This window comes from Colletotrichum chrysophilum (assembly GCF_026319265.1).
Source record: "Colletotrichum chrysophilum strain AFK26 chromosome Unknown scaffold_216, whole genome shotgun sequence".
In the NCBI taxonomy this organism is placed as follows: Eukaryota; Fungi; Ascomycota; class Sordariomycetes; order Glomerellales; family Glomerellaceae; genus Colletotrichum; species Colletotrichum chrysophilum.
The window spans coordinates 225-16,424 of NW_026517503.1; the positions used below are offsets into that span (position 1 = coordinate 225).

Sequence of the window (16,200 nt, forward strand, 5' to 3'; positions counted from 1 at the left end):
AAGCTGATCTTTCTTGCGCTTGGCACCATTATTTATCAGCTATATAGCCTCGCTGGCTGTTTCGCGATCCTCAAGGTCGAGGACTTTCTAGCTTCGCAACATTTATCTTGTAATAGTTTTTGTGTTACCAATGGCACCGCCTCTACAGCTCTCTTGCACCATCTACTGGTCCCTGACAACCTTGTTCTGGCTCCTAGCTGTCTCGTCACAGGCTGCGCCGCTCGCGACACATTATGGCTGGGGTTTCGGCTCCTCTGTGTCGACAAAAAGAAGCGTCACTAACTTCACCCTCTGTGAAGTAGAAGCCCTAGCCAACAAGAGTGGGGGTGGAGCATGCCACCAATTCCCGAGGGACATTACTGTTATCGGCCGCGATATCACTAAAGGCTGGTTTGATCGACAGGAGGCGGCGAAACTTCAGAAGGAGTCTGAGGTAGACGTTAGCTTTTTTAGTCTTCTAGACACCCTTGACCCGCTCGGCAAGCTTCTTGACCGGAATAAGATTCCCTGGGCCGTTGCTGGCGGCCTCGCTCTGAAAATCCACGGACAATCAGATCGACACACAACCGACATCGACATGGTTGTACAGACCACTATGCCTAAGCTTCGGGCTGCACTGAGTAAAGACAAAAAGTACATAGTCCCCGGGCCTGGATGGCCGAGCGAGGCTCACCTGCGGGTTTATCGCGACAGAGGAAGTGCGGGGAAGCCTAGATACATCGAGATTGATTTGGTGATCGCCGGTGAGTTAAGCCCATACTCCGGAGCCTCCGGCTGGTCCGCAGACACTAACGGCCGGCCTAGGCACCATGACGACACCTGAAAGCTTGCAAGTCAATTCGAAGGACTTCAAAGTAGAAAACGAGAGAAAGAGGCTGATCAACATTCACGTTATGCGGCTCGGCAAGATCTTCATGTCGAAAGTCAATGCATTAGCCGCGGAACATCGGAAGAAGGACGACAAGGACATGAAAGACATCAGCTGGATCATTGACAAGACCCCGAGGGCCCTGCTAAACGTTCAAACAGACCTGTCGTACGCTCTGCGGCAGCTGGTGATTAAGCATCTCGTTCGCTTGAAGTCGCCCCTAGTCAAAAAGGCTAGGCAGCTTCTCGACGTCAACGGCCCTGCGCGGCTCTAGAGAGCGTCACCCGCCCCCTAACCTGACCAGCTACTGCTATGCAGTAAGCGTGTCTGTCTGGGTGGGTGTTAGGTATGATGGCTATAGAGACGCGAGTATCGGGAGGCGGGCAGGTCTCGGGAGGTGGTTGCCTCCATAGTGGGCTAGTAGTCTATCCGCTGCTCATTTGGAGTCTCGTCTGGTGATGGCTGTGACGGTTATGGGTTAGTTAGGTCACGAATGAGGGCGCGGGGACGGCGGGGGTAGCCCCAAGTCCCTTCACTGGCGGCTGAGGCCCCCAATGTGATTGCTGCATTTGCTGCATGTACCCCTGAAGGTCATCTGGGAGGATTATCTTCGATACATGTGAAACTATCTAAAGTTCGCCTACATGTTACGCTCACACGTTATTGAATACGCACGCGATAGGCGTAGAAATATATTCCATCAATACACCAGCGTAACTAAGGGCTGTCAAGCTATATGGTTTTTCTTTACACGCTCAGCGTAACCACGCGCACTTATTCTTATCGTCGTAAACCCTCTTGCTGTTTGAGTCGTTCCATTACCTGGGGTTTTTTGTTTTTTCTTTTTGGTCCCCCCCCCCCCCCCCTTCCCTTTCGCCACAAGGCCGAAAACGAAAGGGAATGCCGAAAGCCCCTGGCACGTATCAACCCTCACGTCGTCATATCCCATAACCTCAGAAAAGAGAAGAAAAAGAAAAGAATACCATTGACCGGCGGGGGGAGGGGAGTAGATATCATGGTTTAGTTAATGCTTGAAGATTGCCCCGTGATTGAGCCGTCATCACTCAGCGCAAGCGGTGGAAAGGTGAGTACGTGGTAACCGACTGTATTATTCTAGAATCCATGGATACCTGCTTGCTGGCCTTGTTCATCAACAGGCTACCTTGGGTCGTCCAGGTGAGCCCCCTCCTCGCCAACACCAGGCTTGAAGGGCACCCAGACGTGGGTGGTGTCGTGCTTCAGCCGCCGGAGTCATCGGGGACGGTGATTACCTTAGCCTCCCAAAGAAGCGTTCCGGGGACCTCCTCATATCCATCCCCGACCATTCTCTCAGAATGCATCCTCATCCCACTCCCAACCGATCTTAATACCTCCATTCATGATAACTGAACGCCTACTTGTGTCAGCTCGCTGAAGCTTTTCAAAGGCCAATGCTAGAGCCCAAACAGCACCTGCGACGGCGCAGGAGACAACTTCTGGGCCTGATGTGAACTCCTTCATTGTGAGGATGGTGTCCTGGCACAGGCGGTGGATTTTGGCGTCCGTCGGTTTGCTCTTGAGGGTTTCCTTAGTCATCGCCTCGGCAGCATGGCGGAAGGCGAGGTTCCTGGAGATGAAGGCCAGGGTATCATTGACTGTGCGCTGGGGGAAAGTCATCATTACGGTCGTTTTCTTTTTTTTTTCACTTTTTTTTTTTCAGCTTTCTCTTTTTCTATCTGCGGGGCTCCTGGCCACCTGTAAGCATTGTGTAGGTAGTCGGAAGGAGCGATGGGTATATATGGGTAGCGTATTCTCTAACTTAGTTAAGATTGATGTGAAGTACGGCTAGCTGAGGATCCGGTGTTGATGGGTGATGTGTGAGAATAGGCTGGGTGGTGGTCCGGGAAGGAAACCTAAGCTTGTGGGACACGGCCGAGGGTGAAGACATTCGTCTCTTGCACTGCACCCCTGGCATGGTGTCTTGAGCTTGAGGGAAGGAAGGTAAGGCGGAAACTGCTGGCTAAGGCATCCTGTGGGGGCGGCGGTGTCTTTCGATCGTGAACATGATTGTGGGTGGGGCTGTTGTTTGTAGTAGTAAGGTAGTGGTGGTGTTTGGAGGAACCCAACTCTCTAGCCTGAGCCTGGTCAGAAGCGAGGCCTTTACCTAACGGCAGAGCTAAGAGGTCTCAACACAGGCTGGCCCGCGTACAGAAGGTACCTTACGCGCAACCAGGCAGGAACAACCCGTAGGCTGGGGTGAATATAGCAGTAGTAGATAGTTTGTGATAATGCCGTATCTAGCACGATGAGGCTTATAGTAGCAGGAGCGTTGTGGTGTTAAGGGCAAGTCTTCAGCTAAGCCCTCGTGTGAAGTAAGGCATCTAACAGCAGTAGAGTCAACGCAAGCTAGCAGGGAAGCTGCGCGCCAGCAAGCAAAACACAAACAGGCTAGGCTTGAACATGATAGTTGTGTTCGTAAATCGCTTGTGACGATGATTTCTAGCACGACCGAAGGCAGTTGCAAAGGTCGGGTCGCGAATGCCCCCAATAACTAAATGCGCATACCTCTCTACGTGGGCTCGCGCGGTGCTGCAGGATGGTGCCTCGGGTAAGGTACCAGAGAGGGTAATAACTATCCAATCACTCCTAATACCTAGATCATCATTTAACCAATTAAGCGGACGCACATTAGCAAGTCTCCTATATCTGTTACGAAACAGCTTACCCTCACCCTGAATATGTTTGCTTTGCTCCTACACTTACTTATTTCACGCGCAGGGAGCTCCTTCCCCTCCCCTCTATAATAAGCTCTCTAATTAATTATATATATATATATATATTACTACGCCTGGTGCACCTTCAGAAACACCTACACAACATAAGTGCTGTTCGCAAGATGTTGAAGCCAGTAGAAAATGCTCAATGGTGCGTTTCTTATTCACTCCAGCTTATAGACCAGCTCAGCACTAATATATTAAGCAGGACTTGGAGTGTGTAGATCTGGTCTGGTGTTTTAGTAAGTGTTTTGGATTAGTAGGCAAGGTAGTTGCAGTTGTTTGGTGCCTTCCCTCTAGGTACCTTCGCTCCTGCCTTCCGAGATACCGTCTAGTGTGCCTTCCCGACTAGACGGGCTGGAATCAACTTCTTACGTCGCTGTTGACTGAAGGGCATCCTCGCCTCGCTCGCGCGCTTACGAGCAAGAAATAATGAAGTAAGGAAAGAAACGAGACAGGGACAAAACAAAATAAAAAAAAATAAAAAAAGAGAAAAAGGAAAAACCACATACAAACGAATGGAAGAAACCACAGATGACTCCTGCTGCCTACCTCTCAAACCTCGATAGACCTCCTTCAACGTATAATCGCAACCTATAATCGCAACGAAGAAACAGCCATGTCTTTATCGCTTTCTTGACTGTCTGCTGTTTAGCAGATGCAGTGAGTATAACGGAGTATTCCAAACTTGAGCTCCGCTATAGGGGGGGAAGGAACAAAAGAAAACAGGTGAAAGGACAGAAAGCCACATAACAAAAAGGAAGACACTAACTCCTAGACTCATCCAGCTACCCTATCAGGATGGACCAGCGTTATATATAACGACATGGTAGGTTTACTTACACTATACTTCACATCAACGATGAATTCTACTGATAAGTGACTAAGGTACGAGGACACATGATCTTCTGGTTCGTCCACTCTATTACCACACTACCCCAATCGCTATAGTATTGAGAACGAACGAGCTCCACGTCACTCAACGTTAAGGCAGCCAAAGAACGAAAGTTAAGCGTTTAACGCTATGTAAAAGCGCAACCTAGGGCGAAAAGGCGGGCTCTCGTGACACAACATCGGGTAGCTATGATTTACCCTCTGATTTCTTACCTCCTGCTGAGGAGAATACTGCTAACAACTATGAACAACGGGCTTTTTCTTCCGTGGTGAGGGCGCAGGACCTGGAGGCGTCATGGCCCTAGATGTAGGCCAACAGTGTCAGCACCCTGTTTTTATACTACCAGCCTCGGCACACACTTGGTTGATCACGTCCATAACGTGAGAGTGGTGATGAACTAGTAACGTCGACTGGAGATGCTTCGAAGGCGATGGGCACCACCGACTATACATGGGTTGTGGCGAGTCGGAAACATGGCCTTGGCCGGGACGTATCCTTTTCAATAGAGGCTGAACTTGATCTCTAACCTGCGTTAAGACCAGGTGCGCGCGGAGGATCTTCTGGGTGTTATCGTCCAAGGAGTAGCTGCCGACACATGAGACAGTCGTCAACATTATCTTAGGTGACTGTTCCATTGCGTGATGGTTTACAGTAGGCTCAGTGCTGTCGTTGATCCCGAGGATCAGGCGGTACGAATCCGCGATTTTGGTAATCACCAGGTACGTTAGAATAAGGATTTCCTGCCTGCTAGAGCATGGACAGCCTAGTAAGCTTTTAAGTCTGGCGAGTGCCTTTCTGTTTTCAGATAGCATATCGCCTGTATCCTTCTCCCTGGATTTGTAGTCTCCCTCAATAGCAACGAGATGAGGTGGGCGTTGTACAACTGTTAGACAGTCGGTCGCTGAAGTGTGCAGGTTTTGTAGGAGGCTTAGAGCCTCAGTGGCGCAGTCATATACCCGGCGTGTTCTATCGAAATTGAGCGCGTCACCCTTCACTTTCGGGCGTGGGCCGGCGTCCTGGATACTATTGTCTGCGTCTTTGGTGGCTCGAGTATCTCCCACACATAGGATATCGGAGTTCCCGTCAGGCTGTCTCGGATAATCCTGCGGAGAAGACGGCGTGTTCTGAATGCTAGGCGAACTTGACACTATGCTGATAGTCGAAGGATCTTCGCTTGTTGAGAGCTCCAGGGTGGGCTCCAGCAAATATATAGAGGCTGTGTCAATGAGCCAGCTGCAGTCCATGACGTCTTCAAACGAGGTTTGAGAGCAATTCGTCGGGCTTTGGGTGAAGGGATCCTCCGTCGTGCTGAATGATAGTGACACCAGCTGGGAAGCTGCGAATGATGACAACGTTCCTGTGCTACTCCCCGGCATGTCGTACGATTCGGCTAGTCGTTGACGCTCACCTGTACGCATAGACATGCTGTACTGGCAGCAGATCCCCTTCTTCGCGCACCGGTGGCATATTGGGTGCTGTTTGCCGCATCGTATTTTCTGCAGACTACAAGCGTTACACGACTGTCGGATTTGACGATGTTTGCGCTTGTGGGGCGTACGGTCTGCGCTTTGGACAAGCATTGAGGATTCGAAGGGTGAGAGATTAAGAAAGAAAGAAAAAAGGAAAGCGAAAGAAGAGAAATGGGAAGTGAATGAAACCACACGCGTTAAGACTAACCCCTTCACGATAGCAGTCCTGCCAGATCAGGGCTAGGTGGTTAGTCGTCCACCCGTCTACTGTGCGAAGGATGACTACACCTCATTATACGTTTTCCGATTGTTACGATTACGCTTTACTTTTACAACTGAAACTCGGATCTATCCAATCGACTGCTGTATGACGTCAGTAGATCTCGATGCGGGGTCTTGAATAATTATGGTTTGATACGATTCTGTTTCCGTTATTCCCCTCAATTACACACCTTTGAAAAAGAGCATGCTGAGCGAAGAGTAGGAATTGTATGTAAGGTACCGACGTTATGCAGTAGTCAATGGGAGAAGAAAGCTAAACGTGACGCAGCGGGTCACATTCCCCCAGCCCAGTGTACTTTGAAGCTTCATTTCTGACCCTAGTGAGGTGCAGCGGGTAATCAACCGCACTAGTAGAGCTATAGGACGACTTAAGTGTTTTTGCTTTGGCTCTGTCGGAAATCTTTGTTAAACCACTGATCACCAGGCGTAGTTGAGGCTGCTCTTAACCTTTTTTTCTCACGTGGTTTCACCACTCGCTTCTGATACCTAGTGAAGCCTGTTGGACCTTTGAGCTCTTTGTGAACCCACATACCCTCATTCAACATAGGCATGGCTGACAGGATTCATACTGTGAACAGCTGCAAAATATACTACCTGATTTTTCGAACAATAAAGACGACTAGATAGAAGCACGTACTACAATCGGCCACGTACATCTCTGTCCGCGAATGGTCTATAGGTGATAGGTATAAATGATAAGGCGAAGAAGGACTTCTATATCTCGTTGCTGGCCTTGACTTAGGCTGGCATAGCAGCTGCCTATATGCTTCATCTGCTGTTGCAGTGAGAATGCCGATCTTTATGGAGGCGACGTCCCGCCTTCGAGGCAACAACTTGTATCCCGGATCCCGGGGATTATCTTGCTTTTGGTGCAATAATGTCTTAAAAGCCGCCCGCTAGTCTGGAACCCCGCCTCGCTCTATCCATATGACGCGATAGCTACCTATCGATAAGCCTAGTAATTAGACCTCGGTAGCTAGATTGACGCATTACGCTAGTAGAGTCGCATTGGGGGAAATAGCACGCATTGCGTGTAGAATATCTCCCTCGAAGGCCGAGAAGGGTGCTCGGGGACGCGTTGACGATTTCCGCCCGGTGGACCAACCATGTCGTTGGTTCTGAGTTTCGGCTTTAGGTTGCGTTTCCACCAGTCACCCCTGCTAGTGGAAAAGCCCAGATCAAGCAAGACCGCTGCGAGAAGGATGTGCCTGCCTAGGTACAAGGGGGAGATCTATTTTAGGGGGAGGGGGGCATGGCGGGGCGGCCCTGCTATATGCCATGGTTTGTAATATGCCCCGTGGGACGGGGTTCCCGGCTCGCAACTGACAGCGGTGAGGCAACGCGCTGTTGCGTAAACCTAGTCCGAGCCGATCGCCGCTCCCACTAAAAAGGCTAAACGCATTCAGGCGCTTTTATTGTGGCGGCCTCGTATCGTTTGTCTACCTTCAGCAGCTACTAACGTTACTATTCAGGATGTCATGAAGCAAGATAGATTGTGTTGGGGCTGGCGTGAAGGGTAGGAAGCTTCTGACGACCACGCTGCCAGCCTCCCTCTACGCGCTATGCAGAGAAGAATCGCTCTTAATTCTTTCGTGTCTGCCTCTCTTGGCTGATGGCCACATTTCCAAGGCGACCTGCACCAACACCTTCAGATCGGCATGGGGGTAAGATCTCTGAGTTTTACATCCAGCATACGTTAACCGCACCAACACCGACTCACCGTTTAGTTCGCCGCAACAATAGCCTCAGAGTCCTATGCTCCCCAGTCTACTGTTCATCATGCTGTCACCTGTCATCGTGAGGCACAAGGAGGTCGTAAACTGCGCCAAAGCCGGTCTTTATATGCAGCTTAGCGCCCAGCTATGTAGGTAGCGAAAGAGCAGGGAATGACAATACAGGTATATCGTCACTAAAGGTTTAGTTACCGGACTAGCTTATAACAGAGGTTCCCCTTGACGTATAGCTCTCGACTTTATCGTTTTCGCGGCCTGAGTCTTGCTAGACACTGTCAATCACTTCCTTCACAGGCCCAACTTCATCACATACTGCATATTTTGAAGGGGGTTGGAAGCAGACCATATGTACGTTGGAGGTGGATGTTGCTTAAGTACGTCTACAAGCTCTGGCATTCTCCGCATTCGTACTGTTAACTAGATCTCTACTGTACTAGCAGGGTTAAGAGCCTGGGCGAACAGTGATAGGAGGAGACCTAGGTATACTATAAAGCTTGTAGATATCATGATGTCTCCTGTGGCTGTGAGGTTACTCATAGTCTTCCTCACCAGAAGTGAAGCAATAAAACAGGAAAGAATCTCTAGGTGGCTGCTGACCTGTCTCTCCGCAATACACACTCAACGCTGACCACAAAACCATCGGGATAGCAACTCACAGTTTCATCGCTGTTGGGCTCCCATTGTAGAAGCAAATGCATGTGACTCCTGATTTCAGGCCTTAGAGAGTTCCAGGAGGCCATTGAGAGCTAGCACAGGAGCGAACGTATCAGGGTTGCTTTCTATAGTGCACAGCAAAGGATCTGGGTCTTTCAAGCCAACCAGGCCCAACCTGCTATTGAATAACAACTATCTTCTGGCTATTTCTGAGACTTACTGCTCGTACTATCTTAAGCAGAGATTCAGCAGACATGCCTCAAGTAAAGACGAGTCATTGGAAGCTGCATCCTTTCACAGTACCGAAAATGAACCCCATTATCTATTGCATGCAGCCATGTTGTCCACTTGTGTAGGGTTTGAATGAGAAGCCAGCTAACGACATAATGGGTCTTGTTGACGAACCGAACAAGGAACTTTCAGATTAGGACAACACCGAGGACCGCTGACTCCCCTTAAGAGCTCGTTAATGCAAAGGGTTGGTAGGAGCAATGTTGCAACTCGTACTTCCTTTCTCAAATGAGAATACTCAGATGAGGAAGGAAGGTTTCTTGTCCATCTCAGCTGCATCTACATGTCCTTTTATCTTCGACCCTGATGTTCTATCCCTTGATGTCCTATCCCTTGATGTCTTACTCAGTGCCGAACATAGCCGAGAGCATCCCATGTGACCGGCCTAGCCTGTTACAGTTATCAGCTTAATGACTGCAGATCAAAGGCTCCTTAGCAGCAAGACCACAAGACTTCTTCAAATCGCTAATAATAATTCAGTACTAGCCTCTAGGTGGAGTTGCCAAAGGACAGCCAGCCCATACATGCTATGACCTTTCTGGAGCTGCAGTGGCTGTAGCTTGTCCGTTTGTAAGACAGACATATCGTTCTATCTGCTTAACAACGGATGGCCGAGTACTGTTCCAACTCATGAGGAAGTACCCATCCAGATCCAGAAGAGCCAAGCTGGCAAAACGATCGCAGCATTATTACGAGGTCCAAGAGACAAGTTCGCATTCTCGGATATGCTGCCTGCCTTTGCTGGGGACACCATGTTTGGTTAGTGTGCAGTGGAATGCATTAAACGTAGGCGTCATTGCTGCTATAGGCTGTGGTAGATCGAGTGGTTAGAGGCCAAGGTGATTAGTCTTAGACTCAACGAGTATTCGCGGAGGAAGATGAGCTGAAAAAGCCCGAGGATGCTGACGAAGTTAACTGCTGGAGACCTGTAGAGGCCCCATCCGACTATGGGTCGCCTCAAGCTCGGGTTCAACTAACCCTAAGACCTGAGGACTAGTCGCTGTACTGATAATGAGTGGTACTGTCCCTGATCCTGAAGGGGTCTCTTAGCGAACGGACCTATGTATCTAGAACTAGTAGGGTAAAAGCGGGCAAGTGGCTGCTCTACGATGTATCAGAATCCCATCTCATATTTCAACTATCAGCCGGAGTGGTGAGTGGAATGGAAGCTGCTAGCAGATATTCCTCATCATCAACCCCCTTCTTCTTGGCACCCATCCGGCAAATTCCGATTTCCTCGAGGGGAACATTTTCCATCCATACGTGTCCCCGATAGTTCTTTAGGATCTCCGTCGCGTCAATGAGCCCCCCGTCGGCAGTCTTCGTGGCGTTTAAGATGGTGGCATGAAGGAACAAGCTAAAGCCTCTCTTGTCGAAGATACCGGCATCCTCAAAAACATGCCGGATTCTTTGGCATAGCGCGTCGAAATCATAGTCGAGGCATGTGGGGTGCGCAAAGAGGATTTCGGCACGTCCTGGATCTATGCCAGGAAAGGTTCCTAGGCCAAGGAGCGAGATTTTGAGGGGCTTTTGGGGAAGCAGAGGAGTAATGCTCTGAAGAACCTGGGTCGCCTCTTCAATGTCTTTGGGCTCGGGAAGGCTCATGACTCCCAGAGTGAGGTGGATGGTGCTGAGGGGTCGCACAGCGGACGTGGGAATGCTGAGATTGCCCGCACTAGTAATGTATGACTTGAAAGCGCTCAACTCCGCAGACAGCCCAGGCCGCGACAATCGAGTGACCAGTGGGATACAGAGAAAGTGTGTAGGTTTCATGGTGAAAATCTATTGTCATAAGCACCTAGATACATGTAAAAAAGACAGCCCATGTGAGTCTGGACTTATTCTCCTTTGAACTGGCTAATACCTATCTGAAATAGCGATGCTAGTTTGGTCTCCCATCCTAACAATTTTTTTGTGATAATTTAGATGGGGGATTATTCCGTTGGACCATCCGCCTCGCGGGATGTCCGGATCGACCAGGACCCACTGACCCACCCGCCCGCAACACACAACCGCAAACATTCAGACCCCTGGCCTAAGCTGGCTCCTAGCCTGACCAGAACCCCGGCCCTTCAGCACTATTTCTGGCTTTCCCCTCTCTTACTCTCCACCCTCCCCATCCTCTTCATGCTAATCTAATGTTGAATCTCTATTCAAGCTGTGCACCGTTCGTCCTAGAGGCAAACGGTCTCGGTCTGCCTGTGCTGACAACGTCACTAACGTCAACCCTGTATCCTCAACCTCGCTGGAGGACTATCACGGCCTCTAATTAAGTAGAGGCATAGAAAGAAGCCGCAGAATGGAGCGCGCTGTGGAGTGGATCGCGTTTCAATTCGCCAGATCGGGACTCATCCACTTTGTTAAGAGACGCAAGGACGGAAAACGAGGTGATTAGCATCGCATTCACCAACGGACGACAGTACACAGCCTAATGTGCTAACCGAGGCCTATCTGTAAGCTAGCCTAGGGTCTGGCCTTACATCTGCCTACTACTGACTGCGACGGATGGCAAGGCTTGTAGATGGTACCTCACCTTGATGATGAATACATTGACCTGCTACAATTACCACCTGGCGAACGCTCTGAGGACTGGCACGCAGTCCCCCGGCCGAGTCGGCCAACAAGGCGGGAAAGCTCCACGAGGAACTAAAGGTAGTCTTCAATTTGATAGCCAGATGACAGGCTTTCCTGTAGCAGGATATTATGATTCATCCCGACGGGTGTCAGATGACGGACGCTAAGTGGACTCTCTCTGGAGCAGGCTTAATTGGATGTGAGACCACATGACAGATCTTCCGCCTTCGGAATCTCTCGCTTCCTGAAGGGAGATACTGGAATTGACTAGCAGTCCCACGTAGCTATACACGTGCCTCCCTTTTCACCACTTTCCCACGCTGGCCTGAGTAACAACACATTAGGGCACAACCTATAAGAAGAGTAACCCCAGCACTATCTCAAATAGAGGGCTCCTGTGGCGGCACTTCCAGATAGGTGATCAGAACAGAAAACTAACGTGAGGGTGAGAATATATTAACATTTGCGATTGTACGATGCTGGCGTTCCTCGAAGACGCTTCAGTTCCTGGAAGACGGCGTGGTCGACCAGGACGCAGGAGGTTCGTAGTGTTACGACCCGTTATGCATGGATAACAGTTGACTGACCCACCTGGGCGTCGGGCGGCTAGGACAGGGCATTTGTACTGCAGGATCACGGGAACAACAGGGACTCACTCGGAAACGGAAGAACTATGAAGCAGGTCACGTGATGATAAGATAAGAAACGATCAGTGGAGCGCAGAAGGAAACGCTCAGCGATCAGTTGGCCATGCCAACTGATCACGATCACCTCCTGCACCTAGGTGATCACCCAGGAATAGACAAAGGACACTGTTCGGGACTTGTATATAGTATGACCTGAGCCTAGCTCAAGGTCAGACTCCCATAGCTCTTCAGCAATCAACTTGTGAATATCACTAAGGATACTTTCAGCTTACCTTCACTGCGAATTACTTGTTGAGTCTAAGATTGATCACCTTAGCCTCTGAAGACTTGATCTACTACAGCCTACAACTTACGACCTACGACCACGACCCCAGTGTACTGTTTAACGTCAATCCCCAACTTCTGTTAGCAGACCCTACTGTCGGATAGCTGACCGTAACACGTAGGTCACAAGTCCGACACATGGCCGATAGAATAGCTAGAGCGCAGAGCTTCCCGAGGACCTTATAACCCCCGTAAATTAAGAGGTGCCTCACGAGATCTACTAGCTACATCGCGAAGGCCGTCCGTGGTCAAACCTCGTCTTTATAACCTAACGTACTTATGCTTACGCGACTTTTAAAATAATAAAGTAGTGATAGCGACAGTTCCGAACTCCTTTATCCTCCCGATTCACAGCGCGTATAGTGGGTCACAACGCATTGTGCTAAGCTATACTAGTGGATGGTCTCGGCCATATCTCTCTGCTACGCGGCGTTGCAGCCTCCCAATCCCGCTGCATATTGGCGTCTACCTTGGTTAAGCTATATATACATGGTCCGTATCTTCCGTTAGCCGGGGAGAGGCCGGACCTAGGGGTATTGCGCAGTATCCCACCGCTAGCTTATCGCCGCTTTCACGGAGGACTGGACTCGGCTACGGTTTGACGCCACTTGCCGCTATCTTTACAAGTACAGGCAATTCGTGGTCCTTCGAAGTTAATAAGTGAGCCCTCAGTGGGCAGGTTGTTCATATGCGACTGAACTCTTGTGAAGCCCTAATTACACTGCCCCGTTTTGGAGACTGGCGGCGAGATGCAAGAGAAATAGGCCCCTACAATGCTGCTAAACACTAGAGTAGCTTAAAGATAAACGTCAGACTACCCAGTCTATTTGTGCGGAAAGCGGCTTAGACGTAGTGTTACAGTATGAGGTTATAGCCCTCACGGGATGCTGCTGCTGCTTCTGTAGTTAAAGGTATAGGTGACTACCTGTAGCTATTGGGCATCGTGTCTAGCTTCAATGGTCCTTGGTGTAACAACAAGTGTGCTCTTTGAGGCCTACCTACTAGTAGTAAGGCATCTAGTGCAGTTTGTATGTGAGCGTGGGGCTGATCTTCTTTTAACTATATGCACTATACATTTACCTGTTTTCCAACAGCAGAAACAAGGTCTGCAGATAATTGCAGTCCCTGCTACTAGCTTCAATGGTCCGAAAGGGGTCATTCGCTAGCCTGCTAGAGGCAAGGCATTGCCTTGTGTTATGTTGTGTGGGCTAATATTGTCTGTTACTTATAGGTTCAGCGCTATGGCAGCAACATTCCGCTTCCTATGTGATGGTCTATTACGACCTATTGGGTTAATTCAATGCCTATATGCATTTGCAAAAGACGAGATGGCAAGGACATACTGCATGATGAGACATTATCAGCTGCTGCCTTAAGGTGTGAGGAGATGCTGCTTATGATAACCCCTCCCCCTTCTCTCCATTCTTATGTGGCTATCATTTGAAGAGCGAACCTAGTATCTAGTTGGGGAAAACCTCCACCATCCGCACAGACAAGACAGTCCATTGTGCGTATGGAGCCCTAAGAAAGAAATAAGTAGAAAACGAGGAAAAGGAAGGTAAAAAACAAAAAAAGGAAAAAAAGAGAAGGGAAGGGAAGGAAGGGAAGGGAAAAGCAAAAGGGGCCAAAGAAAAATAGGGTTGGTTTAGCTTATTATGCACTTCTCCGTCTATTGTGGAAACGGACTGTTATGAACACTGGGACGTTATATGCTTCCCTGCCCTGTCTAAGATATCATTAGACGTTTTTGGTCATGGGATCGGTGGTGAGAAGAGTGAGGGGGCTCTAGCTGATGTTAGACGTACACAGGCTGGTGGGTGACTGCTACATGTACGTTCGGGTCTTTGGGCCCCTATTAGCTTCTTTGACGATTCTTGAGACTATGTAGTGATCTCGGTCGCAGCTAAGCTACTATCAACCAGATGTTCCACCTGAGGCACCAGTCACCTTACTATGAGTAAAGGCTTCTTGGCTTGCATAACATATCTGTAGTCCTCCGTCCTTTCACCTTCTTTAACCTCTACAACTATGACCTTAGCTCAACGGTGACGTGAACACCAGTAGCGGCCCCGACTGCTGTCAGCCTGTCCCTTAACTCTTCAGCCCGTGATGTCTCACCGGCTGTCCAAACCTCGACCTTGAGCTGCCTTAAGCTTGAAGGCCTAGCCTCCAGGTACTCCGTGATTTTAGCCTCGAGTGTGTGCCACCTTGGGACGCTTGGGTCGTCCGCCTCCCACTTGATGTCGTCCCATCGGGAGTGCCACCAGAAGAACATTTCGTTGGTGACTGTGATACACTCGATGCTAGCGGGGAGCACGTCGGCGAGCCTCGCCGAGTTATCTGTTCTCCACCCTAGTAGTACAGGTAGCGAGATAGTGACGCGCTTAAGCTGTGCGAACCCCCTGAGCGACGCCAGCGTGCCCCGAATACCCCACGGCCCTTTCTCGCCGCAGTCAATGGCTGTGGATGTCCAGAGAATCACGCTGAAGGAGAGCTCCTCTAGCGAGTGCTTCAGGGTTTCGAGCGATGTGCGCAGCGCGTCCAAGTCGAGCCACGACCGGGCGTATTCGGCATCGATGACATGCTCCCAGCGGAGAACCTCCAGGTCCGGGCATGCTCGCACAAGTTGGTCCACACTTGCTTCAGTCAGCTGGGCCTTGCTCATGACCAATTCTTTAAGCTGCGTCGCGGAGACGGGTCGTCCCCCGGCTGGCCACGAAACCAGCCGTCCACCGTCCTCCACGCGGTGCATCTCAAGGTTGCGGACTTGGGGAAGGTAAAACAGGGGTAGCACAGTGTCTGCGCTGACGTAAAAGCCGAACTCCGCGGCGGGGTCTTCGTCCGGGTATGGTACGACGATCCTGGCCGTCTTGACGTGTGCGAAGGCCGCATTGCCGGCCGAAAGCATCTGCCGGCAGAGGAGGGAGATAACGGGGTCTCCTAGTGCTATAGATGCGGTTTGCTCGTCGTCCTCTTCATCTTCGGCCCGGTCAAAGGTCCGGATCTCGAGTGTCTCCAGAGCAGGCAGGCGCGACAGCAAAACAGCGAAAGCAGCGACGGCTCCTGCCGGCTGCATTTTGTCCACTTCTTCGTATCCAGGAGCAACGGCGTCCGCGTGCAGTGGCAGCATCGGCCCTGCAGCATGCGTCACGGGCTCGGCCACCTTCCCCAATGTCGAGCGCTGCATCGCCGTCTCCGGCTCCGAGCGCTCTGACGCCCGCGCACAGCACACGGCAGCATAACGGACCGCGTTCAGATGGGCTGGGCTACTCAGTAACCGGCGGATGTCCCTGATGATGGTGAAGGGCGGGAATGATGAGAATGGCGAGCTGACCAGGCGCACCTCCGATCGGCCTCTGTCCCATATGAGAGAGCCCGGGAGCGTTGGCAAATCGTCGACCATTTCGAAGACAGGCGAAGGTCGTCTTGGGCCCAAGGGTCCGAGGAAGGGAAAACGTCCTGATCCACGCTGGTCTTCCGCGATGGGCTGTGTTTGGCTGTGTAGAATTACCGCCGATCCGCCGTCGTCCATAGAACGACACGTGTCCTGCTGGTTGCTGTTACGCTTAGTCCTGTATGATGCACGACAATCATGCGGATACAGTATACATGTACGCGCAGGAGAACTGATAATAAAGCGTGCAGCGGAGGATCTCGTGGTGCGACAAGAGGCAGGTCGACGGGATATGCGATTGCTGATCATAGAATGC

General features: G+C 50.5%; 2 protein-coding genes across 2 annotated transcripts; one reads left to right on the top strand and one right to left on the bottom strand.

Moving 5' to 3' along the window:
* Positions 1-595: 595 nt before the first annotated feature.
* On the top strand, positions 596-1,142 carry COL26b_013266 (uncharacterized protein; the record flags this gene model as incomplete). The annotated part of the gene is made up of 2 exons (XM_053185887.1): positions 596-743; positions 805-1,142. The coding sequence occupies 2 exons, from the start codon at positions 596-598 to the stop codon at positions 1,140-1,142; spliced, it is 486 nt and encodes a 161-aa protein (XP_053030160.1).
* Positions 1,143-14,516: 13,374 nt separating this feature from the next.
* Positions 14,517-15,893, bottom strand: COL26b_013267 (uncharacterized protein; the record flags this gene model as incomplete). Its single annotated transcript, XM_053185888.1, has 1 exon — positions 14,517-15,893. The coding sequence occupies one exon, from the start codon at positions 15,891-15,893 to the stop codon at positions 14,517-14,519; it is 1,377 nt and encodes a 458-aa protein (XP_053030161.1).
* Positions 15,894-16,200: the final 307 nt, after the last annotated feature.